This window comes from Zootoca vivipara, chromosome 14, assembly GCF_963506605.1.
Source record: "Zootoca vivipara chromosome 14, rZooViv1.1, whole genome shotgun sequence".
Lineage (NCBI taxonomy): Eukaryota > Metazoa > Chordata > Lepidosauria > Squamata > Lacertidae > Zootoca > Zootoca vivipara.
In genome coordinates, this window is record NC_083289.1 from 37152887 (window position 1) to 37178576 (window position 25690).

The 25690-nt window shown below is 43.6% G+C and overlaps 1 protein-coding gene across 6 annotated transcripts in view; it reads left to right on the top strand.

The window, feature by feature from the left end:
- LOC118092933 (ankyrin repeat and fibronectin type-III domain-containing protein 1) overlaps positions 1-25690 on the top strand; it is a 381090-nt gene that overhangs the window by 318180 nt on the left and 37220 nt on the right. For all 6 annotated transcript variants that reach the window (XM_035131610.2, XM_035131606.2, XM_035131611.2 and 3 more), the window contains 5 exons: positions 9344-9545; positions 16134-16341; positions 18763-18957; positions 20175-20288; positions 23961-24058. In XM_035131610.2, coding sequence (XP_034987501.1) covers positions 9344-9545; positions 16134-16341; positions 18763-18957; positions 20175-20288; positions 23961-24058 — 817 coding nt within the window. The remainder of the gene's footprint in view (positions 1-9343; positions 9546-16133; positions 16342-18762; positions 18958-20174; positions 20289-23960; positions 24059-25690) is intronic.

A 25690-nucleotide genomic window follows, 5' to 3' on the forward strand; every position in this document is an offset into this window, starting at 1 on the left:
AAGTGTTACGGGTAGGGCAAACTGGCATTTGCAGGCACTCATTAAGAAGACAGAGAGATGATTGATAAGCTGTGTTTGTACATGTAGAATAGAAACCACAGATGACAGATATGCCAGGTTTCCAGAAGCCTCTAAGAGAAATCCTTTCAGTACTGTCACTTCTTCTAATGGAAGGATTTCTAAAAATCCCAGTTCAAGAAACTGCTTTATAAAATCAGAAGAACCTAGTTAGTAAGAGGCATCATTCTTAAGAGTCACAGTTCAAGGAGGAAATGTATGGTATGCTATATATGTTTAAAGGTACCCCCTTAAAAAAAACCAACCCAGGACAACATAGGTTTATTTGCTTACTTGCAGTTTTGTCTCATAAGTAAATGACATGGTTTGGTGGGGAGGGGAGGAATTGCTAGTGATCAAGCAGGCCAGTTTTCCAATGCGAGTGACTTGTTTTTTTGTTGGCAACTCCCTCCCTGTTATGCACAGAAAGGAAATAAATCCTTCTCCACTGAGGTTCTCCTACTTCTCAGCATATTTCTAGGATGTAAGAGTTTGCCTCATTTATATGTGTGTAGGACACTGATGATTTCTCTCCTTAACCTCTGACATCTCTGTGAAGACCACCCACAAGACCTCCAATTAGGATTAACAATGATAGTGATGCTGCTAATTATGTGAGATGGGCACACACTTGTAGAGGCAGAAAGCCTGAAGTCTCTTCTGCCTGCAGAGTTGAATCCAGTTTGGCAAAATGGGTGCAGACTTTTGGTACAAAATCTTGTTCAGTTTAAGAGCTGTTTACTAGAAACAGTTTACTTTGTTTAACTAGAATTGGTTTAAGCTTTAGGATAACATCTGACTAAGAAGATGGAACATGTATCTAAAGCAGTAAAGAACACACTTGCCAAATGTCCCCTTAGACTTTTAATGAACTCTTTCAATTGCAAATAACTTGTGTATATGTAAAAGCTGTAAGGAAATATATTGCAACTTTCTTGGAAGTAATATATTTCAAGTGGCTTGCATGATCTTGAGATGTCTCTCCCTTTCTCTCCCCTTTGCATGTGTCTCTCAAGTTTCCTCTCATTCATTACCTGAGAATAAGGGGATGTGAGCTTGTTCATAATGGATTTCCCTCACAATGAATGATGCTAAGATTACGACTCATTCTATAGTTGACACCACTTTTAAACAACAACAGAAAACAAACAAACCCACAGTCTGTTGGCTTCTGCTTTGTGGTTAACTGCAGGCCTCTTCTCCTGGAGTTCTGTTGGCATCATTAGGGATGCAGGAGAACAAACAAAAATATTTTTGGCGTGAGTAGAAGCTCTATAAGTTAAGTTATTGTTCTTACAAGACCAAACATGCATGTTAACTTCAGCTCTTTTCAAAACAAGATGGTTTGCCAAATGGGAGAAGGATGAAGTAAAGGCCACATTTTGAAACAAAATTCTGATCCCAGCCTTTCATGGATATTTAGAGATTTCCCATGCCTTCAAAATAGATTTTAATGTCATACATCCACATTGCTTTGATCATTTGCAGATAACAGCACTGGTTGATTATTTTTCAGGACCCTGGCAGATGTGCTATGGGATGCAACAGGATTGTTTAACATCTACACAAAGCCATTGGGAGCAGCCATTAGGAGATTTGGGGTCAGGTATCATCAGTGCAGCTCTATTTCTCTTTAACACCAGAGAGGCTGTGCAAACCATGGACCAGTGTGTGGACTCTGTGGTGGGAAGGATGAAGGCCAACAAACTGAGTCTGAAACCTGGCAAGACAGAAGTGCTGTGGGTGAAAGGTTCCAAAGTCCGGATAATAGATCAATTGCCTGCTTTGGACTGAGTTATACTCCCCCTGTAATTTAGGGTACTTTCAGATCCATCTCTGCCACACAAAGCCCGTGTTACCTCAGTGGCTACAAGTGCATTTTACCAACATTGGCAGGTAAGACAGCTGTGGCTATTTCTGGGCCAGGATAGACTGACCACTGTTGTCCATATACTGGTGATCTCCTGATTGCATTACTGAATTACACTTTATGTGCAGCTACCCCTGAGGTTGGCCCAGAACCTGCTACATGTGCAAAATGCATTTACTTGATGGCTCCCTGGAACAAAATACTGCCATCATGTTACACTGGCTGCCGATCAGACTAAGTTCAAAGTGCTGGAATTGGCATGCAAACCCAATACAACTGATACCTAAAGATACCATTTCATTGGATGATCCCTTCCATACAATGTAGAGATTTGGTATTTAGTGTAGTGATGACTACTCTTTGCAACTTCCCTTTGCTATATATCAGACATCATCTCGATTATCTTTTCAGCACCTATTAAAGGCCTTCCTTTTCCAACAAGAGATTCTTATCTAAGTCAGTATCTATACTGGATTTGAAATTGTTTTCATCTATGTTTCTATTGTTCTGCAATGCTTTATGGGAAGTGATTCACAAATGAAAAAATAAATAAAAATAAAAAGCTTGTCATTTGGTAAAATCTGCCATAGTCACCATCAGGTAATACTGTAAGGCACTACTGTCCAAGTTCAAGTAGCCTGTGATCTATGATCCAACATCAAAAACTGGCAGTGATCTACCACCAGGGCTGGGTGCAGGGTGGGTGGGCGCTGGCTGCTTCCCCCAAGGGGGCAGGGGTGGGTGCAGAGGTGGGTGTAGGGTGGGTGGGCATCCAGCTCTCTCCCCCCTCTAAGCCAGCCCTTTCTCTCCCTCACCCCAAGCAGCTCTCTCTCTCTTTCTCTCTCTCTCTCTCTCATGGTGATGCCGTGTCTGGTGCGCATGCACTCCTGCAAATCCCTCCCCCAATGTGTCTTCTTTTTTGCACTTTGGAAGATGGCAACCCTAGGTTATATGAGATATAAATGGAATCCCAGCAAGTAATCTGACTGCTGCATTTTGGGCCAATTGAAGTTTCTGGGTCATCTTCATGGGCAGCCCCATGTAGAGTGCATTGCACCAGAGCACGGAGTACAGTGCCCAAGTAATCAAAAGAGGTTATAGCTGGTAATTCAGTCATTCCTAGTCACTAAGATCGCATGAGCCTCCATGAACAATGTTGGATCCAGGAGCAACCCCAAACTACAAAACTGCTCTATATTTTTCTGATTCTGTCAGTTTATTGGCTCACATCCAACTCATCACTTAGTCCAAGCACTGGTCTAACACCTCAACCACCTCTCCTAATTCAGATGGAACAGAGAGACAGAGCTGGGTACTTCACTTCAAATCTCCTGATGACAGCTCCAAGAAGCTTCATATAGATGTTAAAATAGCATGGGGGATAAGATGGAACCCTGTGGGACACCACAGGGCAATTCCCATGGTGCTGAACAGTAGCCTGCCATAACTACCCACTTCCAGGTATGCCAATTTCCAGGTATCCCAAGGGGCCGAGGGCCCCCCAGATTTTCAAGGGAGGGGCCGGGCCCCCTCAAAATTAAATGGCAGCTGTGTACACACACCATAGGGCATGTTTGCATGCGCACAACAAAGGAGCACACTGCAGGGCATGCACAAGTGATGTCAGCATACCCTGTGTGCATGGCGTGCTGATGCCGCACAGCCCCAGCCTCTTCAATTGCGGGGACAAGGCAGCATGCTTGCCCACTCCAGGGACAATAGATATACAGCAGAAGACAGTGTTTGGGGGAACATCCACAAGGAGACACTTACAACGGTCATACATAATTGAGACCCAAGCTCTCACATGGGACAAAAACTCCTCATTCCCTCCTGTCTCACACCAGGAAAGACACAGTTCAATGCAGAGTTGGGCTTTCACTCAAAGGACATGAAACCACTTTCATGTTACACCAGTCCAGACCACATCCAGCCTCTCACCTCAGAAATGGCCTACAGAAAACATAACAAATTCCCCAGACAAACAAGACCACACACAAACTCATGTCTGACAAAACAATAAATGGGAGTGATCCCTCACTCTCATCACCCCCGCCAGTGAATTCAAGGACATATTCCAGCCAAGCAAAAACACCTGGCATGTGGAGAAAGCGTTTGGTATGGACAAAGTTCTGATGTCCAGATAAAGAGGAGGCCTGGAGGGTCACATTCAGCCCCCAGGCCCGAGCACCACAGATATCTCATTTCTGCCCCCCCAATATAAAGCCTGCCCCCCAAAAGAAATCCTGGCTACCTACAGATCACTTTACTATGGCACTGAGAGGTCTAGAGTTGACTTGGAGCTAAATTTTTTGAGCTGTGAAGTTTGTGTTCCAAGCCATACATCCACAGAGGAAACTGTTCAGAATTAAAAGGACGGTGGACCACATGCCATTCCCAGAGGTATGTCCTCTTGGCACAGCTGAGGTGCTTTCTTTTGCATTTGGACTCAATATGGTTCTGGAGGTGTGTCCTCATGAGCTGCAAATCATTCCAGGGAAGAGTTCAGGTCAGAGGATGAGGTGTAGCAGCAGTGGCAAATGGAAACATCACTGTTCCCTTGGGCTCATCTTCCTTAATGGGACTCTAATGGGATGCTTACTTTGGTGACTGCCTCCTTAGGGTGTTCATAAAACCAGTTATTCTTGCCCTCCATGTCCATGGGGCCACGAAGAGTTGGACACAACTAAACGACTAAACAACAAAATAACTGATAAAGGGGAATTGGGATCCAGGGCCATGACAAGTTACAGTCTTCAGGCTCCACACAGTATTTGGGTGTCTTGGAATATTGTTTCTAATTGAATTATGTTGTTTAACATTTAAAAAACCTGCAGCTGTACATGTCCTCAAGATCCTCTTAAAATCAAAAAATTAACCTGCTATTCTTCACAAATGGTTCAGTTAGTTGCATAAATGACTTAAGTAGGCTTTAATAGTTCTTCTAGGACTTGGGGACACATGTGGCTTCAGTCTGAGCCAGCAAGTCTGTCACCCAATCACAGCTGTAGTGTGAGAACACAAACACTTGGGGGTAATTGATGCTAAATCCATAGCAATTTACACCTCATTAGAGAGGTGTGAACTAACTCCTAGCTACCTGCCTAATTGAATTTCAGAGAGATTAGGATGCTTGTTCTTCTTTGCCTCTGTGTTGTGATGTGACTAAGTTAGTGGGCTGCAGCTTGAAATCTTGATTCAGCTTATGGTCCTGATTCAGCAAGACCAGGCTAATTCCTGAATAGACAAGAAAATATTCCTGCTGAGCCTTGCTCATTTCCAGTTTGTTCTTTGCTCCTGCTTCTTCTTTTTCTGATCTGGTTCTGCGATATTACTTGTTTGTTCACCCCCAGATTAATTTTTTCTCTGATTGTTCTCATTCAGCTTCTAAAGGGAGCTGCCCTTATTAACTGATGCTTCTTGAATTTTATGGCTCTTGATTTTTTCCTTGGCATGGAGTATACATAGTACATAATAGCTAGTGTGATAGCTTTAGAGGCTGAATCACCTGGTTCTTTCTATTTGGGTAACTCTTGAACCAGGTTTAGATTTTTGCTTCCTGGTTTGGTGACCAGAAGCAAAATGGTAATCTTTAGGCTAAGACTTGTGGTTTCATGTAAATGGCAATGCAGAAATAGGGACCAGACAGCACAGTAAGCATAACACAGAGAAAATTCTGAGGCACTTCACATGACCCCATCTTTGGAGCATGGCTTGTATGAATAGGCTGTTCAGCCCCTTAACAAGAGAGGTCAGTTTTTAAAAGTCAGTGTAAATCACATGGCAGCCAAATGTTCTATATCAGCACCTGCTAATAGAGAACACTTACAACTGTGTGGGGCTTCCATACTGAGGTAGATAATGCTTAATGCAGGCATCCCCAAACTGCGGCCCTCCAGATGTTTTGGCCTACAACTCCCATGATCCCTAGCTAACAGGATCAACAGGTTGGGGAAGATGGGAATTGTAGTCCAAAACATCTGGAGGGCCAAAGTTTGGGGGTGCTGATTCACAGCTCATTCTCTTAGCCACTACACTGTACCTTGAGGCATCAAGATAGACTCTTAGCTAGTAAGGTAAAGGTAAAGGACCCATGGACAGTTAAGTCCAGTCAAAGGCGACTATGAGGTGTGGTGCTCATTTAGCTTTTCAGGCCGAGGGGACTGGCATTTGTCCATAGACAGCTTTCCAAGTCATGTGACCAGCATGACTAAACTGCTACTGGTGCACGAAGGAAGCCAGGCCACAAGGAAACGTCGTTTACCTTCCCACCACAACAGTACCTATTAATCTACTTGCACTGGTATGCCTTCAAACTTGGAGGATCACTATGCACATGCTGTTGTGTCCTAGCCATGTTGTTAGAGAACCACCAAGTGTTTCCCCACTCTAGAACAGGTGGCAGAATGCAGAAGATCTCAGGTTCAATTTATTGCCTCTCCAGTTAAAGCAGCAGATAGAAGGTGATGTGGAAGATATCTAGTGGAGAACAACATTGGGCTTGATGGACCAATAGTCTGACCTGGTATAAGGCCAGCTACATACTGTATGTATCAGATCAAATGTTAAGATTTGAATATTAGGTGCTATATATCACTCCTAAACTGCTTTTTATTGTTTTAGGATGGTTCATGGAGTTAGAACATTCCCTACCATGCTTCTATTAGGCATTCTGAATGGCTAATTTCTGGCCATTTTCTGTTGTGCTTACAGATAATCACCCAACTGAACAGCACACATGGCATACTTTTTGATGGCGTTATCAGAAATGAGCCCTCCATAACTTCTGTGTGATATAGATGTGTGTCAACCCTTTATTTAACAATGGAACAAATGTTTCACATGTCCAAACTTGCCCTATTTGCATATGATCACAACAATAACAATACCAGACGGTGATGAACTCAGATACACTACTACCCTGATTAAACATACAGTAATATGCTTGGTGCTGTCAAATCACTTGGACCTGACATCCAGTTACTGAGCTATCCTATTTTAGGCAAGAAACTGCTGAAAACCTAAGTTCCCTCACAAATTTTCACTCCTCTCAACCTAGGTGCAAAAGAATTACTGCTTTTCTTACAGCACAGGCTCACCCTCATTTATAGAGAGACATGCTAATCTTTGCAGCCTATCCCATGAGAATGCCTGGCAGGAGCCAATCTCCCTTAGTTTCTGAGCTCTTAAGAAAGCAACATGTTGTTGTTGTTTAGTCGTTTAGTCGTGTCCGACTCTTCGTGACCCCATGGACCATAGCACGCCAGGCGCTCCTGTCTTGCACTGCCTCCCGTAGTTTGGTCAAACTCATGTTCGTAGCTTCGAGAACACTGTCCAACCATCTTGTCCTCTGTTAAAAGGTAAAATAGTTGATATAATTCTGCTGCCCACAATGTCTCAGATAAAATCAAAGTGAGTGAGTCAGTAAGGGTGCTATTGACACCCTCTGTGGGGCTGTCTTTGTAAATATTAATTGCCAGAGTTGGCTCTTGTTCAGCATGTGCTTCATCAGCATTGTGCTGAATCAAGGTTGTTTCACGTTAACTGTAATTTATTGATGCACTGGACATCCCCAAAAACCACTTCAGCACCTACATTTCTTAGTTCATTCCAGCCAGCTCAACAGATGGTTGGGCGATACAAATCTGTCTGGAGCTTTATAAATTGAGTCTGGATTCATGTAAGACAATCAGCCCAAAGGAGGCACAAATCAAACTGCATCCATTCAGCTTATATTTCACCACCTCAGAACGGCTGTACTACAGATCAGTCCTCATTCATGATGGATCATATGTTAATTCACATTAATTCAGGAAGGCAAAAGATGCTGTAGTACCACAGAAACATACCAGTTTATTATTCTGACCTGTGGTTTCATAAGCAAAAACTGTACACATCTCTCAAAGCAACACTATTTTAAGGTCTTGATTGGGTGACTCAAGCAGCAGGGTACAGGCTCCTTTCTCCCTGTGCCAATGGGGTAGCTTTCAAGCAAATGTTACTGTGGGTCTGAACTATACTACACTGCAGATGGCTGGAGAAGATACTGCAGCTGTCAGCCCAGCAGGATCAGGTGACCTGAGTAACCAGCAGAGTCTTAGTTAGCCCTATATAATTCATCTGATTCCTAGGTTTGGGCAACTTATGTAAGCCAAGCTGCTCATATACTGGCTTAAAAAAGTAAAGGTAAAGCACTCCTGGACAGTTAAGTCCAGTCAAAGGCACTCATCTCGCTTCAGGCAAAGGAAGCCAGCATTTGTCCACAGACAGATTTCTGGGTCATATGACCAGCATGACTAAACTGCTTCTGGCACAACAGAACACCGCAACAGAAGCCAGAGTGCATGTAAATGCTGTTTAGCTTCCTGCTGCAGTGATACCTATATATCTATTTGCACTAGTGTGCTTTCAAAATGCTAGGTTGACAGGAGGTGGGATGGAGCAATGGGAGCTCACCTCGTTGCGTGGATTTGAACCGCCGACCTTTCAATCAGCAAGCCCAAGAGGCTCAGTGGTTTAGGCCGCAGCACCACCCATGTCCCTAGACTGGTTGAATCCCTGCCTAAATCTCTACCGAACTACTACTGTTTTGCCTACCTTGAGGCAGCCAGCACTGACAGCTATTTTAGTCAGTGTTTTGATTTGTGAGGAGGGAATATTCATAGTTTGGAGGGTAAGGGATAGACTTAAGCATAATATATGCATGGTTTAGATATTTGTGGTTTTAAAACTCGAGTTGAATCAATAAAGATCACTTTTCTCTGCATGTGCCAAATTTTCCATTCAGAGGTGTTTTTCCCCCCATGTTATGTGAATTATGTCAGCTTGAAGCCTAGACTTGTGTCCTTACACAATTCTTCCATGTTACAATTTTAAACAAATCTAATTAAGACAAAAAAAGTAATTGTTCACAGCTTAGATTTATTGGAGTTTAAATGTTTCCCTTTTTTTAGTCAGCTTGTTATAGCAGCCTCATTTGAACCGTGGCTAAGCATGATTGAGCAAAGACAGTGAAAATCACAGCCACTTCACTCCTTCCCTGGACCTGCTGCTGCTATGCTTCCAGGAGCTAAACCATTCTTTGGCTTAATGTTACATGTGAATCCAGAGCCGTGGTTTGTTGGCTAGAGCTTGTGGTTTGTTTGGAGCAAAATAAAGGTTACAAGCCCAGGTTCACACATATTGCACACACACAGCTTAGCTGCTGTCAGTGTGGCAGCAGCAGGTCTAGGAATGGAATGCAATGACCACAATTTTCGCTCTGTGCTCCTGCATACTTGCTTGCTCATACCAAACCTTAGCTTGGCTTAGCATTACGTGCAAATCAGACCATTGTGCGTGGCTCTGGATTGGCCACCCTCTCCTTGTATTTCTAGACATTTAACATTCATCTGTCTTTTTCTTTTTGTTCATCAGGTCTTCCTCACCTAAAATGACACAGCAAATGAGAGACCCGCAGCTAGCCCAGTCTAGGAAGCAACCAGGACCCTCATCTCCAAATGCTGCTAAGAGGCTCTACCGGAACCTTTCTGGGAAATTCAGAGTTAACTACATGTCATTTGATGAAGGGAGCATAGCAGGGAGGAGTGAAAAGGAAAAGCTCCGCAAATCCTATCCTGTGAGTACATTGCCCTAACAACTGAAGAGCTCTGAGGGTTTTAAGAATTTGTATGTCCTGTTAGAAGAACAACTTCTGCTCCATCCATACCATGGTTGCTGAAAGACTACCTGGCTGATTTGGTGTTCCCTGCCACAATGTGGCAATAGCTTTGAATTTTGGCTGCCTGCCTACCCACTGCTGTGTCATGAACTTTGAATGCATAGTGCAGTTGGTGTAAAGAAAAGGAGGCAAGCAGACTGCTGGACTTTGATAGGAACTTTGTTGTTGTTGTTGTTTAGTCGTGTCCGACTCTTCGTGATCCCATGGACCAGAGCACGCCAGGCACTCCTGTCTTCCACTGCCTCCCGGCACTTTGGTCAGATTCATGTTGGTAGCTTCGAGAACACTGTCCAACCATCTTGTCCTCTGTCGTCCCCTTCTCCTTGTGCCCTCCATCTTTCACAACATCAGGGTCTTTTCCAGGGAGTCTTCTCTTCTCATGAGGTGGCCAAAGTATTGGAGCCTCAGCTTCAGGATCTGTCCTTCCAGTGAGCACTCAGGGCTGATTTCCTTCAGAATGGATAGGTTTGATCTTCTTGCAGTCCATGGGACTCTCAAGAGTCTCCTCCAGCACCATACAGTGGTACCTTGGTTTATGAACACAATTGGTTCCGGAAATCTGTTCATAAACTGAAGCGTTCATAAACTGAAGCGAACTTTCCCATTGAAAGTAATGGAAAGTGGATTAATCCGTTCCAGATGGTCCGCGGAGTACTTAAACTGAAGTGTTCATAAACTGAAGCGAACATTCCCATTGAAAGTAATGGAAAGTGGATTAATCCGTTCCAGACGGGTCCGCAGAGTACTCAACCTGAAGCGTACTTAACACGAAGCATGGTTCCGGAAGTCTGTTCATAAACTGAAGCGTTCATAAACTGAAGCGAACTTTCCCATTGAAAGTAATGGAAAGTGAATTAATCCATTCCAGATGGGTCCGTGGCGTTCGTAAACCGGAAATTCGTAAACCGAGGTGTTCGTAAACCAAGGTTCCACTGTAATTCAAAAGCATCAATTCTTCGGCGATCAGCCTTCTTTATTTTTTATTTTTTAATTTTTAGCCCCTATGCAGCCAGGCACATGCTGATTCTGGCTTCTAATATTTGTAATTTTTTTGGGGGGGGTAGCGTTAGTTTTTCATCTAAAATTCTTTAAGTTTGTTTTTCCCCAAATCCATTGTTGGGAAGCAGGTTCACTTTCAAATTACAGTTGCAACTATGGGAAATAATAAATGGGAAACACACGACAGTGTGTGTGCTTTACTGCTTTAACATCATGCCTCGGTTCTTCACCATGAAGCTTAAAGCCAAGTCCTATGAAAGTGTCATAACCAGACACTGGAGAGACCTGTCAGGAGTAAGCATGGACCAGTGGTATCAAATAGTATGGGAAACAGCCTAATAATAATAATAATAATAATAATAATAATAATAATATATTATTATTATTTATACCCTGCCCATCTGGCTGGGTTTCCCCAGCCACTGTGGGCGGCTTACAACAGAAAAATGAAATAAAATAATCTATTAAACATCAAAAGCCTCCCTAAAAAGGGCTGCCTTCAGATGTCTTCTAAAAATCTGGTAGCTGTTTTTTTCTTTGACATCTGATGGGAGGGCATTCCACAGGGCGGGTGCCACCACCGAGAAGGTCCTCTGCCTGGTTCCCTGCAACTTGGCTTCTCGCAATGAGGGAACCGCCAGAAGGCCCTCGGTACTGAACCCCAGTGTCCGGGCAGAACGATGGGGGTGGAGACGCTCCTTCAGGTATACTGGACCGAGCCCATTTAGGGCTTTAAAGGTCAGCACCAACACTTTGAACTGTGCTCAGAAACGTACTGGGAGCCAATGTAGATCTTTCAAGACCGGTGATATATGGTCTCGGCGGCCGCTTCCAGTCACCAGTCTAGCTGCCGCATTCTGGATTAGTTGTAGTTTCCGGGTCACCTTCAAAGGTAGCCCCACATAGAGCGCATTGCAGTAGTCCAAGTGGGAGATAACCAGAGCATGCACTACTCTGGCGAGACAGTCTGCAGGCAGGTAGGGTCTCAGCCTGCGTACCAGATGGAGCTGATAGACAGCTGCCCTGGACACAGAATTGACCTGCACCTCCATGGACAGCTGTGAGTCCAGAATGACTCCCAGGCTGCGCACCTAGTCCTTCAGGGGCACAGTTACCCCATTCAGGACCAGGGAGTCCTCCACACCTGCCTGCCTCCTGTCCCCCACAAACAGTACTTCTGTCTTGTCAGGGTTCAACCTCAATCCACCAACCACCTCCAGGCACTCACACAGGATCTTCACTGCCTTCACTGGCTCTGATTTGAAAGAGAGGTAGAGCTGGGTATCATCCGCATACTCATGAATACCCAGCCTAAACCCCCTGATGATCTCTCCCAGCGGTTGCATGTAGATGTTAAAAAGCATGGGGGAGAGGACAGAGCCCTGACGCACCCCACAAGTGAGAGCCCAGGGGTCCGAACACTCAACCCCCACCCAGGAGGAAAGAGCGGAACCACTGTGTGACAGTGCCCCCAGCTCCCAACCCCTCTAGACGGTCCAGAAGGATGTTATGGTCGATGGTGTCAAAAGCCGCTGAGAGATCCAGCAGAACCAGGAAACAACTCTCACCTTTGTCCCTAGCCCGCCAAAGATCATCAACCAGTGCAACCAAGGCAGTTTCAGTCCCATGATGAGGCCTGAATCCTGACTGGAAGGGATCCAAATGGTCTGCTTCTTCCAGGCATGTCTGGAGTTGTTCGCTCAATCACGTTGCCCAAGAATGGAAGATTTGAGACTGGGCGATAGTTGGCCATATTGGCCGCATCTAAAGATGGTTTTTTAAGAAGTGGTTTAATAACCGCCTCTTTCAGCGGGTCTGGGAAGGCTCCCTCACAGAGAGAAGCATTCACCAACCCGCAAAGCCCATCGCCCAGCCGTTCCCGGCTAGCTTTTATAAGCCAGGATGGGCATGGATCAAGGAGACAGGTGGTTGGTTTCACTCATCCAAGCAGCCTGTCCACATCCTCGGGGGTAACAGATTGGAATTGATCCCACGCAACTGGACTAGACAGGACTCTAGCACTCCCCCGCCCCGGCCCTGCTCCCACGGTGGAGTCTACCTCTTCCCGAATCTGAGCGACTTTATATACAAAAAACTTTGCAAAATCGTTGCAGGAGATCATGCGACCCTTCTGGGCCCCGATGGAGCAGGTGGTTCCACTAAACTGCGAACCACCTGAAAAAGTCTCCTGCTGCTGTTTTCTGCAGATGCAATAGAGGCGGTGAAGAAAGTCTTCTTCGCCGTCACTACCGCCACTTGGTAGGCTCGACATTGAGCTCTAACCCGTGTCCGGTCAGCTTCAGAATGAGTTATCCACCACCAGCGCTCTAGCCATCTCAGCGATTGTTTCATTGCCCTCAGATCCGTGGAAAACCACGGGGCTGTCCAGGCTCCATGCAATCGGAGAGTCCTCCATCCACGATCAAGTCATGGATGGCAGTGGTCTTATGAATCATTGACCTGGCATTGCACAGCAGTACCTTCAAGTCATGTGGGTATCCCTTGCTGATTCCAGTATCCATCCAGTCAAGACCAGACCCGGAGGCAGGGATAGTCCTCAGACAACGACTGTGCCTGCCTCCTTGGTAATGACATGGTCTGGTCTTAGCGTAACTCCTCCTCCTACCCATGATCACTGAGATCGGTTGTCCCAGTGCCACCCACCCTGTGGAACCTGCCCCAGCCATTTTGTTGGCTGGGACCCACTCCCAGGCAGCCCTGACCCCTCCCCCTAAGAACAAACTAAAACCTATATAAAAAACACCAAAAACAATAAAACAATACTAACCAAGACATAAAAATTACAATAAGCTGAAACTGACACGGTGACAAATAGAAGAAGACGGCTTCACCCCGGTATGGCTTCCCTTTAATCACATGCACAGCCCAACAAGACAATGACAAAAATCAACCAACAGCATACAAATCAATATGGCTAACCTGATCCAAAACACCCATCCACCCCCACTCACACACGAAACAAAAACCACCACAGCCAATGACAAATGAAGAATCATACCCTAGGCCAACTCCAACACCTCTCACCACCAAAGGAACACAAGCGAACAGCAGAGAACCTACACAAGCGACGCTGACAAAAAACCCCACATACATTAAATAAAATAGAAACATCATCAGCCTTCTTTATGGTCCAGCTCTCACTTCCATACATCACTACTGGGAAAACCATGGACCATAGCACGCCAGGCACTCCTGTCTTCCACTGCCTCCCGCAGTTTGGTCAAACTCATGTTCGTAGCTTCAAGAACACTGTCCAACCATCTCGTCCTCTGACGTCCCCTTCTCCTAGTGCCCTCAGTCTTTCCCAACATCAGGGTCTTTTCCAGGGAGTCTTCTCTTCTCATGAGGTGGCCAAAGTATTGGAGCCTCAGCTTCAGGATCTGTCCTTCCAGTGAGCACTCAGGGCTGATTTCCTTCAGAATGGATAGGTTTGATCTTCTAGCAGTCCATGGGACTCTCAAGAGTCTCCTCCAGCACCAAAATTCAAAAGCATCAATTCTTCAGCGATCATCCTTCTTTATGGTCCAGCTCTCACTTCCATATATCACTACTGGGAAAACCATAGCTTTAACTATACGGACCTTTGTCGGCAAGGTGATGTCTCTGATTTTTAAGATGCTGTCTAGGTTTGTCGTTGCTTTTCTCCCAAGAAGCAGGCGTCTTTTAATTTAAGGCGTCTTTTAATTTCGTGGCTGCTGTCACCATCTGCAGTGATCATGGAACCCAAGAAAGTAAAATCTCTCACTGCCTCCATTTCTTCCCCTTCTATTTGGCAGGAGGTGATGGGTCCAGTGGCCATGATCTTGGTTTTTTTGATGTTGAGCTTCAGATAATATTTTGCACTCTCCTCTTTCACCCTCATTAAAAGGTTCTTTAATTCCTCCTCACTTTCTGCCATTAAGGTTGTGTCATCAGCATATCCGAGGTTGTTGATATTTCTTCCGGCAATCTTAATTCCGGCTTGGGATTCATCCAGTCCAGCCTTTCTCATTATGAATTCTGCCTATAAGTTAAATAAACAGGGAGACAATATATAGCCTTGTCGTACTCCTTTCCCAGTGTTGAACCAATCAGTTATTCCATATCCAGTTCTAACTGTAACTTCTTGTCCCACATAGAGATTTCTCAGGAGACAGATGAGGTGATCAGGCACTCCCATTTCTTGAAGAACTTGCCATAGTTTGCTGTGGTCAACACAGTCAAATGCTTTTGCGTAGTCAATGAAGCAGAAGTAGATGTTTTTCTGGAACTCTCTAGCTTTCTCCATAATCCAGCGCATGTTTGCAATTTGGTTTCTGATTCCTCTGCCCCTTCAAAATCCAGCTTGCACTTCTGGGAGTTCTCAGTCCACATACTGCTTAAGCCTGCGTTGTAGAGTTTTAAGCAATAACCTTGCTAGCGTGTGAAATGAGTGCAATTGTGCGGTAGTTGGAGCATTCTTTGGCACTGCCCTTCTTTGGGATTGGGATGTAGACTGATCTTCTCCAGTCCTCTGGCCACTGCTGAGTTTTCCAGACTTGCTGGCATATTGAGTGTAGCACCTTAACAGCATCATCTTTTAAGGTTTTAAATAGTTCAGCTGGAATATCATCACTTCCACTGGCCTTGTTATTAGCAGTGCTTTCTAAGGCACATTTGACTTCACTCTCCAGGATGTCTGGCTGAAGGTCAGCAACCACACTACCTGGGGTGTACGAGACCTCCATATCTTTCTGGTATAATTTCTCTGTGTATTCTTGCCACCTCTTCTTGATGTCTTCTGCTTCTGTTATGTCCTTTCCACTTTTGTCCTTTATTGTGGTAATCTTTGTACAAAATGTTCCTTTCATATCTCCAATTTTCTTGAACAGATCTCTACTTTTCCCCACTCTGTTATTTTCCTCTACATATTTCTTTGCATTGCTCATTTAAGAAGGCCCTCTTGTCTCTCCTTGCTATTTTTTTTTTAAATCGGCATTCAATTTCTTGTATCTTTCACTATCTCACTTGCATTTTGCTTGCCTTCTCTCCCCCACTATTTGTAAGGCCTCATTGGACAGCCACTTTGCTAACTTACATTTCCTTTTCATTGGGATGGTTTTCGTTGCTGCCTCCTGTATAATGTTACGAGCCTCCATCCATAGTTCCTCAGGCACTCCATCCACCAAATCTAAATCCTTAAACCTGTTTCTCACTTCCACAGTGTATTCATAAGGGATTTGATTTAGAGGTGTCAGATATCTTCCTGACTCTTGAGCTCTTGCAACCCACATTTACCCTGTCTCATTAGAGGTGTTATAGATATGGTGAATTTGGCTTGAGCTGCAGTGGGAAAACAAAGTTTTGTCTTCTTCTCTTGGCCTCTGCACTAATCTACTCCATCCTTGTTTCAATTTTATCTTGCTACTGTAGTGAAAGCAATTGAGCAGAGAAGACAGTGAAATGAGTGGCATACTTACATTTATATGACTCTGTTTCTCTCTGCAGTTTCAAGGCAATGCTGCACTCTTTGAGGCTGTTGAGCTGCAGGACCTTGATAAGGTGCAGGAGCTGCTCAAGCAATTTAGCCCAGAGGAGCTGGATCTTAACACCCCAAACAGTGAGGGTCTTCTGCCATTGGATATTGCCATCATGACCAACAATGCACCCATCGCCAAGACACTGTTGCTAGCTGGAGCCAAAGAAAGCCCTCACTGTAAGTCACCAGTCAATAGCCCTATCCTATGACCCAATTTGTCCTTTCCCGTGGATGCTTAAGGAACTCTGGCCACTTGGGTTTCTTGATATCATGAGCAATGGGAATTCTACTCTCTTTTGGTGAAACGTGGAAAATGAAAAGCATTTGAAAGGAGTTAGCTACAAAAGAGAGAACCTATAGGACCCCGGTGCCTAGCGTGCTCCTGTGTTACAACTGGATGACATGTTCCCTCAGTACAGGAAAAATCACATTGCTAGATTTTTCTGTGTCATGCCTAAAGTAAAGTAGCGTTTTCTTGAAACATGATGGTACAAATGAAAACTATAGCTAAAAGGTTCCAGAGCAACATATCATCCTAGAAGCTGTAGTTATCGATCTGACTTGGTGTTAGGAATGATGCCAAGAGTGAATACCAAAGGGGGTTGGCACTGGCACAACCATAAAGAGTTGCATCATCCTTGTGGCATGTTCCTAAGAGATTATTTGAGCTGATTTGGACACAATAAGAAATGAGGCTGCAGGATAGATTCACGCTGAGCTGCTTGTACTGTTTGAATCCTCACCCGAGGGATGCCAAAATTTTCTCTCCAGTGTTACCTTGTAAGAGAACAGCTTTGCTGCAAGAAGCATTAATGCTGCCTGATCAGGTGAAGTGAATAGAATGATGAGAAGGGAATTCACCTCATTTCAGATGACTAGCTAAGAGCAACAGGAAAATCTTCATCTGCTAGTTATTTGCAGGTAGTCTGCCCCATGAATAAGCTGACAGTTCTGGTATTAGGGTCAGGAACAGATTGCCCTTTCTTCAAATGAAGGGATTTCTGTGAATGGAGAGCAGAAGGGGAGTGACTTTGAATAAGTGTTTATTAGTACTCTTTCCCTGGAGATGGGGGGGGGGGGTTCTCTCACAAGTTTGTGTTCTCTCTGTCTCTGTCTCTCTCTCACATACACACACAAAAATAGGTTGCGCTAGATGCAGCCACTGGGGTCTCTGCTTGCTGGGTGGCCCACACAGAGAGTAGCCACAGGCCTAGCTGGCACTGTGTATAATAATGGAGTTCAGTGAAAGGAGATAGAAAAGAGGTATGTATTTCTTTGCTGCCTAGCCATAGGAGTCAGCCAAACCAAGAGATTCCCATGAATAAAGTATATGCACTCTGATCCTCAATGGGGGTCTTCTCCTCTTGTTCTTAACACATCTAGACTAGGAAAGGGAAATACCTCACACAGATTGTGCTCCAGCTGTGGGTTTGTGCATATGTTACTTCTCAAAGAGTAATGACAAAAGCTGGATGAAGTAATAGACCTGGCCATCCCATTTAATGGTAAGAAATTGTCCCTAGTACAAGTGGTGAGCAGTGATATCCAGGAATAGTTTGCTGTGGTCCCTTGCCACTTCTGCCACCCTGGTACATTGCTGTCTACTGAAGGCAGCACCAGTGGGGCAAGTAAAGGGGGCATGCACACACACACACTGGTATGTTGGGTGCTGGTAGGGATGTGGGTGCAAGCAGATTCAGAACCCTGTGCTTGTGAGAAACAAATTCAGAACCATTCCAATATTCTGACAGAATGGGGATATTTTCATATTTTAGTCATGAAGTCATCATGATAACTAATATGAATAGAGATATGCAAATGTGAATGCTGTTAATCCAGGTTTAAAAGCAGAAAACCCATTTTTAAATACAGTATGTAGTCAATGTAGGTTTTTCATTTAGTGTAAGAAATGGGGGGGAACTTGTTTTGGTAATGCTTAAGGCTCATTCTGGTAGTGAAGGGCAGAATGCTCATCCTTTAATTACCTTTTCCTCTAAATATTGGAAATGCAAAGAGGTTCATACTTGCCATTTTCCAGCAGGTTTCTGGGGTCTTCTAGGATATGTAACTCCTACTAAATAAAAATACCTTTAATAAATAAATAAAATACTAGAAGCAAAATTTCAGAATTCAGTTCTAGCTTGCTATCAAAAGACTTGCTTTGAACTGGTGGGTGCACCCTGCTGTGTAGCAAGGCTATGCTGGCCACAAGGCAGGGTTTATGCTCCCTGATAAGCAGCAGATTCTGGGGGAAGGGAGAGCTGGGGTTCCTTTGAGCTTGGCCTTTAAATCTGCATTTAAGAGGAGCCAGAATCACAAATTTGCAGAAGCAGTTGTGGAGAAGCAACTTTGTGGTTTTATCTAATAGCTCAAACTCCAGTTGCACCAACCATTTATCCCATGCTGTTTGAGAAATGAGGATCAAGCTGTGCTTCTTCGGCTTGAGGGATTGCTTAGCATGGGAGGTTTTCTGAGGGTAGAAGCAAAGAGAATCATTTCAGGAATTTTCAGGCAGGTTTATGCCTAGTCATGTATTTTTCCTTATCTTCTTGTGTGATGTATTAAATGTTTCCTTTTCCCTTTGTTCCCTTTCCAAAGTTGTGAGTCTAGAGAGTCGGTCTTTGCACTTGTCAACACTGGTCCAGGAGGCAGAGCAGCGTGTCAATGACCTTACTGCGCAGGTGGTGAATGAGCTACCCAGTGCAGATGGCTCAGAAAAAGAGAAACAGTTAAAAGCATGGGAATGGCGTTATCGGCTATACAAGCGCATGAATGCTGGATTTGAGCATGCTCGTAAGTGTCTGAAATAGCAGCATGCAATGTACCCTGACCCTCTAAGTTGATCAGGGATGGGAACAGTGGGCATGTCACTGCAGGGTTTCAGAGATAGGAAATTGGGTCCTACAATATGTAATTAGTCCAGAACAGAAACGAAGAAATGGCCTTAGGACCTGCCATAATAAACCCCTTGTTGTTGTGAGAACATGGTAACGTTCTTAATTTAGTGGTTCACAGAATCTTAAAGCAAGTCACTAGTTAATGAAATTGGTAGGTGTGGTAAATGTGGCTGGGTAAATGTGGCTTTCCCAGTGCTGTTCTAGTAAGCCCTCAATGAGCAGATTTGAAACTGCTTCTCTCACCCAAGACCAATATTCTAGATCTTTCTGGTTGATATAATAAATGAAGGTATCCTGTAAAGCTATAGTGGCCTTGGTGCATTAATAAGAGAAATCTAATTACACCATGGCAAGAGGGTGCTTGTAATTAATGAGTTTAGTAGAACATATTCAGATGGCCCAAATAGTGGCTGCTGCAAATAAAAGCAACCTTTTGCCACCTTTCTAGCCCATTTGATATTATCAGAAGCATTAATTTCTTAGCTCAGATATAATTATTATAGTGACTCCTTGACTATGAATGCCAATCCAGGTGCTAAGCTTCACAAAAGAAAATGTTTCCCTCACTTATCTGTATGACAAGTTGACTATTTTTGGTGTCATATTCTCACTTGTAGCAATCGCTGATTCTTCGGGGTGAGGGAGATAAAAAAATCTCAAGACTCTACAATGTCTTGACTTGCAAAGGGAGGTCTGTCTCTTATGTTTTGTAATGGCTCTTTTAGCTACTATAATTAGAAGGCAAGCTTAGAGGAGTATGATTTGGCTAAAATTGTGGGAGGTGGGGTGCAGCTTGTCGATTTCATTAAGGCTTCCCTACCTATCCCACATAATCTGAGTACTGAACCTAAGGGGGAATTCTTTGGTCTTGCATCTTCTGCTGATTGAACCCATCTCAGTGCATGCAAATTGCCATCATATCTCTTCTCAGAATTTATTTTGCAAAGGAAACATACCTTCCTGCCTTGCCTCATAACAGAGTCTCTGTTCTTGTGATCATTCTGACTGGCAGTTAAGTTGTAAATTAGGTTTATATTGAAGATTTATTCCTTCCACAGATGCCTAGTTACACCAGGAGATGTTCCTTCTTATACCTGTGCTATCTGTTCTCAGGGGTTCCAGATCCACCCATGAATGTTCACCTTTCAGTGGCCAGCAGCACCTCTGTGGATGTTTCCTTCCAGGAGCCCTTAAGTGTCAATTCAGCCATTGTCACCAAATATAAAGGTAAATCCAAAGGATGCTCAGAACCATATTACCCAAGAATTAAACTTACAGGGACCTGTGAATTGATTTTTTTCTTTTCTTTTGGAACAATCCTTCTTGACCGGGAATCTGATCCTAGTAAATTCTTGAGGGCCCACTGATTCAGTTCCAAAATTCACCTTTTCTGAATTGTTGCCTGTCATTTTGAGGTGAATAATTTATGGATATACATTGAAGATGTGAAGGTCCAAAGAGAAAAAAGGAATGCATAAGCATAGTTCAGTGGTACCGAACTGTAGTTTACAGGGTCTAAAATCTGCTTACATACAATTATATCACACAACATATATAGTACAACTGCCATAATGACTGGGAGATGGACATCAATTACTGATCCATCTACGCATCTTCCAAGCCTTAATCAGTTACCATTGCCTTTAAAAATGATTAATTATATATTAATTTTATGAAGAGCTCGCATAACATATAATAAATATTTTTAAAGGCAATTGTAACTTATTAAGATATGGTAAGTTATCTTTTCTTCTTCTTCTTTCATGTCTTTTAAGATTTGAAGGTAGGGGCTGTCCGGTCATAAATCTTTTTACAGTTCCTAGAATACTTTGGATGCTATATGAATTATGATTATAATAGACCAATCTGATGGATTACATAATCACAGGCCTAGTTTCAAAAGTTACACTGTTGGTTGTTGAGAGAGTCTGAAGATTTGTCAAACCAATTTATTTTAAAGGCTCAGGCACCATAACCTGTATGGGGCTCACAGTGGCCTCCCTACCCATCTCCCTGCTTTACTCCTGGAACATAGGAAGCTGCTGTATATTTAGACTGTACACCAGGCACATTATTCTATAGAGTTCAAGGAAGGCTGCTTTGGTGCCCTTGATTGATTGGTTGGTTTTATGATGTTCCTGCACAGTGAAATTAACAAAGTGAGGGATGTCCCTGTGGAAATCTTTATGAGCAGGTTGTAGCAAAGATTTGGGGGGGGGGGTTAGAAAGGTCACTTAGATGTATAGATTATGAACCTGAGGGCAGGGACTGCCTTACTACTAATCTTTGTAGACTACTGTTTGAGTCTGTTTGGCTAAGGAACAGGGTAAAAATGCTTTCAAATAATTAAGGAAGGTCAGGAATGAAGTGACCGTCTCCCACTGCAGTCCTTCTTTCAGCCTTTGTGAAATACATGACCTTGCTATCAACACATCAGGCCTGATGGTGCTGTTGCTGAATGCCAGATGAGCCATAATAAAAAAATAAATTATTCATATTTCTGGGGGGAAGTGCTGGCCTGGCATGTATGGGCCATTTCAGAAGGTTTGGGGGACCAGCTTTCAAGCCTACTCTGTAGTGGTGTTGGCAATGAAGCAACATTTCTGCTTCCCCATTGCATCCTCAACTTGCTGCCCAATATAGCCCAAGACCTTTCGCATGTTCAGGAACACTTAGATTCCTGCTAAGAGTAGTAGGCTCTTTGAGGATAAAATTGCTTACATCTATAGCAATTTGGATACCACAGTTCTTGAAATACAGTCTGTTCATAATTCCAGAATACCATCTAGTTAAATATTGTTGGATCAATTTTGATTATTGAGGTCCAATGACACTGATAGGTGCTTGGAAGGGTGCCATCTACTATAACTTGCATAGTTTGCTTTTTGCAGAGGGTTGACAGGTTTGTTCCTGGATGTTATAAAAGCCAATTTGCAAAAGTTGTGTAGTGGCTCCGGGGGGGGGGGGGGGGGCTTCACTGAACCCAGGAAATAACAGCTAGTTGTTCATAGACCCTTTGGGGGCAAAATGCTCAGATGAGTTGGCTAGGCAACTTGAGTCACTCTTGAATGAGACCAAGTATCTAAATGGATTTCAATTTAATGTCAGGGTGGGATCTGATATGGAAACACCTTTGGTCATCCTGATGGATGGTATATGCCAGGAGATAAATCAGGAAAGTATGACCTTGCTGATTCTCCTGGACCTTTCAGTGGTGTTCAGTACCTTTAAACATCTCTTTCTGGACTAACTGTCCAGTATGGGAATGAAGGGCACTGTGCTTCTGTTCCAGTCTGGATGGCATTTTGATTAGTCTGATCCATGCATTGCGGGACTCTTCTTTATCCCCTATGCTGTTTTAACGTATACATGAAACCACTGAGTTCATTCCAAGATCTGAGATGAGATGTCATCAGAATGCAGATTATACCCAGCTGTTTATCCTGTTCAGTCACCTCAGGGGAAGCTGTGGAAGTGCTGAGCTGCTGTCTAGGATCAGAAGATGAGTGGTGATAAGAGTTAAGGCCTTCTCAGTTATAAGCACCACCTCTGGAATTCCCTTCCCTCTGTTTTTCTCTATTTCACAGGCACACAAGTTTAAACTGAATTCTTAAAGATATGCTCACTGTTTGTTTTCTTTGGTTTATTGTATTTGTTTAAAGTTATTTTATGTTACCTACTTTAGGACTTCTGGCTAAAGAAAGGCTAAGAGATTACTTAAATAAATAAATAGTCCAGGGTTTCATGTGGCAGTTCATGTGTGCAGTTTCATCTCAGTTACTGGCAATCTCTTTACATATTTCAAATGCAAAATCAGTTTGCAAAATTACAGACATTATGCATCCACCAAATTTGCATAATTAATGGAGATAACTGATCTTAAGTTTTCTAGTTGTTGAATTTGAAATATTTCCATGCCTTTCTTCTAGTCCATCTCGGTTGGTGGCCACTTGTGACATGAATCAATCTCACCACTTCTCCAGAATCTGCTATTCTGAAAATTTGGTAGAAAGTGCCCTATACTTCTTCTGTAATCTGAGAAGGAAATATGTGGGTGATTTATGGTAGTGTCTAAATGGTGGTGGTTCTACACTAGGCAAGTTGCTATTTGCTAAAAGTTTTAGAAATGTCTTCCGAAGTGCTCACTCAAGTTGAATGCTATAACTCTGACCCATCTTCACGCTATTTGGATCCCATAAAAGCATGTCCCTTTTTGGCTTCAACACCTGCTCCCTCAACATAGAATTCCCAGCAGTTTAAATCCTTTGTGTCCTGTCATCATAACTTTGGCTTTCAGAAGAATTTTCCTTTACCAGTCTCCACCAAATCCTGCCACTTAATCTACTTTGTCTATTTCCCACCCTCTCTCCATTGCCTTTGTTTGGTCCATCTGTTGTGCTCTCCCTTTTATCTCTGGGTTCATCAGCTTGACTGTTCATCTTTTGGCCTGCCTTTTTTTGCCTTTAACTCTTTCTGTTACGTCTCCTGTGCTGAGATAAAGAGTTGAAGTAACCCTAGCTATAGAGATTTCTCTGCTGCGCTATGTGCAGCTCCTGCATTGCACATTTGGCAGGGAGTTAAGTCCTTTGAATATGAAAAAGGTGTGCCCTGTTGTTGCACTCTCTCTCTCTTTCTCTTTCTCTCAATTTACACCTTCCCTCCCCGCCCCCCAGCTCTTCCATGCCTTTTTTCTCAATACATTTTCCAGTATGCACAGCTGGTCCCGCTGTAGCTGGTTCTTCAGTTTCACAGTCAATCCCCTTACAGCAGCTGTACCATCCCTGGCAGCCTAGCTTTCTAATCTAGCCCTGACTGACTGCCAAGCACTACATCCTTTGCTTTACTGATGAAAGACTCCCAATTACTGACGGAGTGGCTGTGCTTTTCCTTTGTTTGCAGTCGAATGGAGCTGCTCCCCCACCTTCTCCCCACCGCTGGGTGAAGTGGTGATCAACAAGCTGAAAAACCTACATATCACCATCCATGGCCTCCTCTCGGTGAGTAAGTTACTGTGCTGTGTGCTGAGCCACAAGGGTACTTCAGGGAATGACCCCAATTGATCCCTTCACCCCATACTTCTTGTTCTAATTCACCAAAGTGCAAGCTAACTGCAGTGAACCTCTGGCCACCACACAGCCAGAATATGAGGATGTCTGAATGCTTTTCTTAAGTAAAGTGCCCATTTCAGGGATTGGTGCTTCTTCACACAACACTGAACTTATTACCTTAAGTTAACTGCATGCAAGTAGCCATTTTAAGTTCCCTGAAATGTGTGTGGCCTATTTGGACCCAATCATTACATTATGCAAGGCAGCAAGATGCAGCATTTGCCCTGAGCAGTGCCTGCAAGCAGGGGATAAGGAGCCCCAAATTCTTTTCCTCTGAAACTTGGTTAAGTGGATTTAGTCATGCTTCCTGTTTGAGATAACTATGGTCTAAATAGAGTTTACTCACAAATCTGAATGATCAGCTAGAGCAATACCTTTCTTGTAGTAGTAACAGAGGTGTGGCATAAAACTGAATATTTTTGTATTTATTTATTTTTGGAGTGGGGGAGAGAACTGAGGTAATAGCTCCAGCAACAGGCTTCTTGTTGCTGTAGTGTGAGAAAGTAGGTATCTGAAATGAGGCACAATATATGCACACACAGGTCATAAATTTATGACTAGACTGTACCAACTGAGACTGCAAAGGAAAGACCAAATATTTGTATGTTCTCTCCTAATGAAAATCAAGCTGCACATACAACAATATTATATGAAGCAGAAGGGGTCTAACTAAAGTTTCTTCTTATCAGGACATGGCTTTTTCTTGCCACAAATGAGTGCATATTTCCATGCCTGGTACAGTCCATGCCTGTACTGGGCCAAATAGTCCAGTACAAAGGCTTGTGGTGAATATTTTACTTATATTTCAGAAACCAAAATGTCTGAGGTTGCCCCTGAGCATAAAGAATAATTCAAGCAGTCTCAATAATTTAGCAAGATGTGAAACTAATTTTTGTTCCTTTTCATGAGTTTTGAGACATGCCTCTTGTGCAACTATTTTTGCCTGTTGTTGTGAACACATTTGTAATTTCAGGGCTGTTCTTTTGGTACCACTTTCTTCCCTTCTTCCTACTTCCCCACTCATTTCCCCACACTGGCTATCCATATGATTTTGCAATGACGTGATAAGGCTGTCAAACAATTAGGAAACATTTAATGCAGACATAATAAAAACAGTATCTTTAGAAAATAATAATAATTTGTGTACAGTTACAATTTCCCCATGAAATGCAACATGCTAAATGCCAGGAGCAGTTCATAGCTTTCAGTGTATGCATTGCATGGGAAGGAGCAGCCGTCCCCAGGCTGAAATCTCAGCGTCTTGCAGTTGAGCTTTAGTCACTAAACCGTGTGATCCATAGTTTTTTCTGTGATTTCCACCCAACGGCACCCCACCCAAGGCAATAAATCTTATACCCCCCACCACCTGCAAAGATCAAACTCTCCACCAGCTCCATGGCTAATTGGAGATGAGAATCAGTGACTCCACTCCAACCCTCAAGTGTATGGAGGTCATGGGTTGGCTGGGACCTGCCCCCCACCCCTGCAGTTTTATCTCTCTGGGAACTGCAGGACCCACAC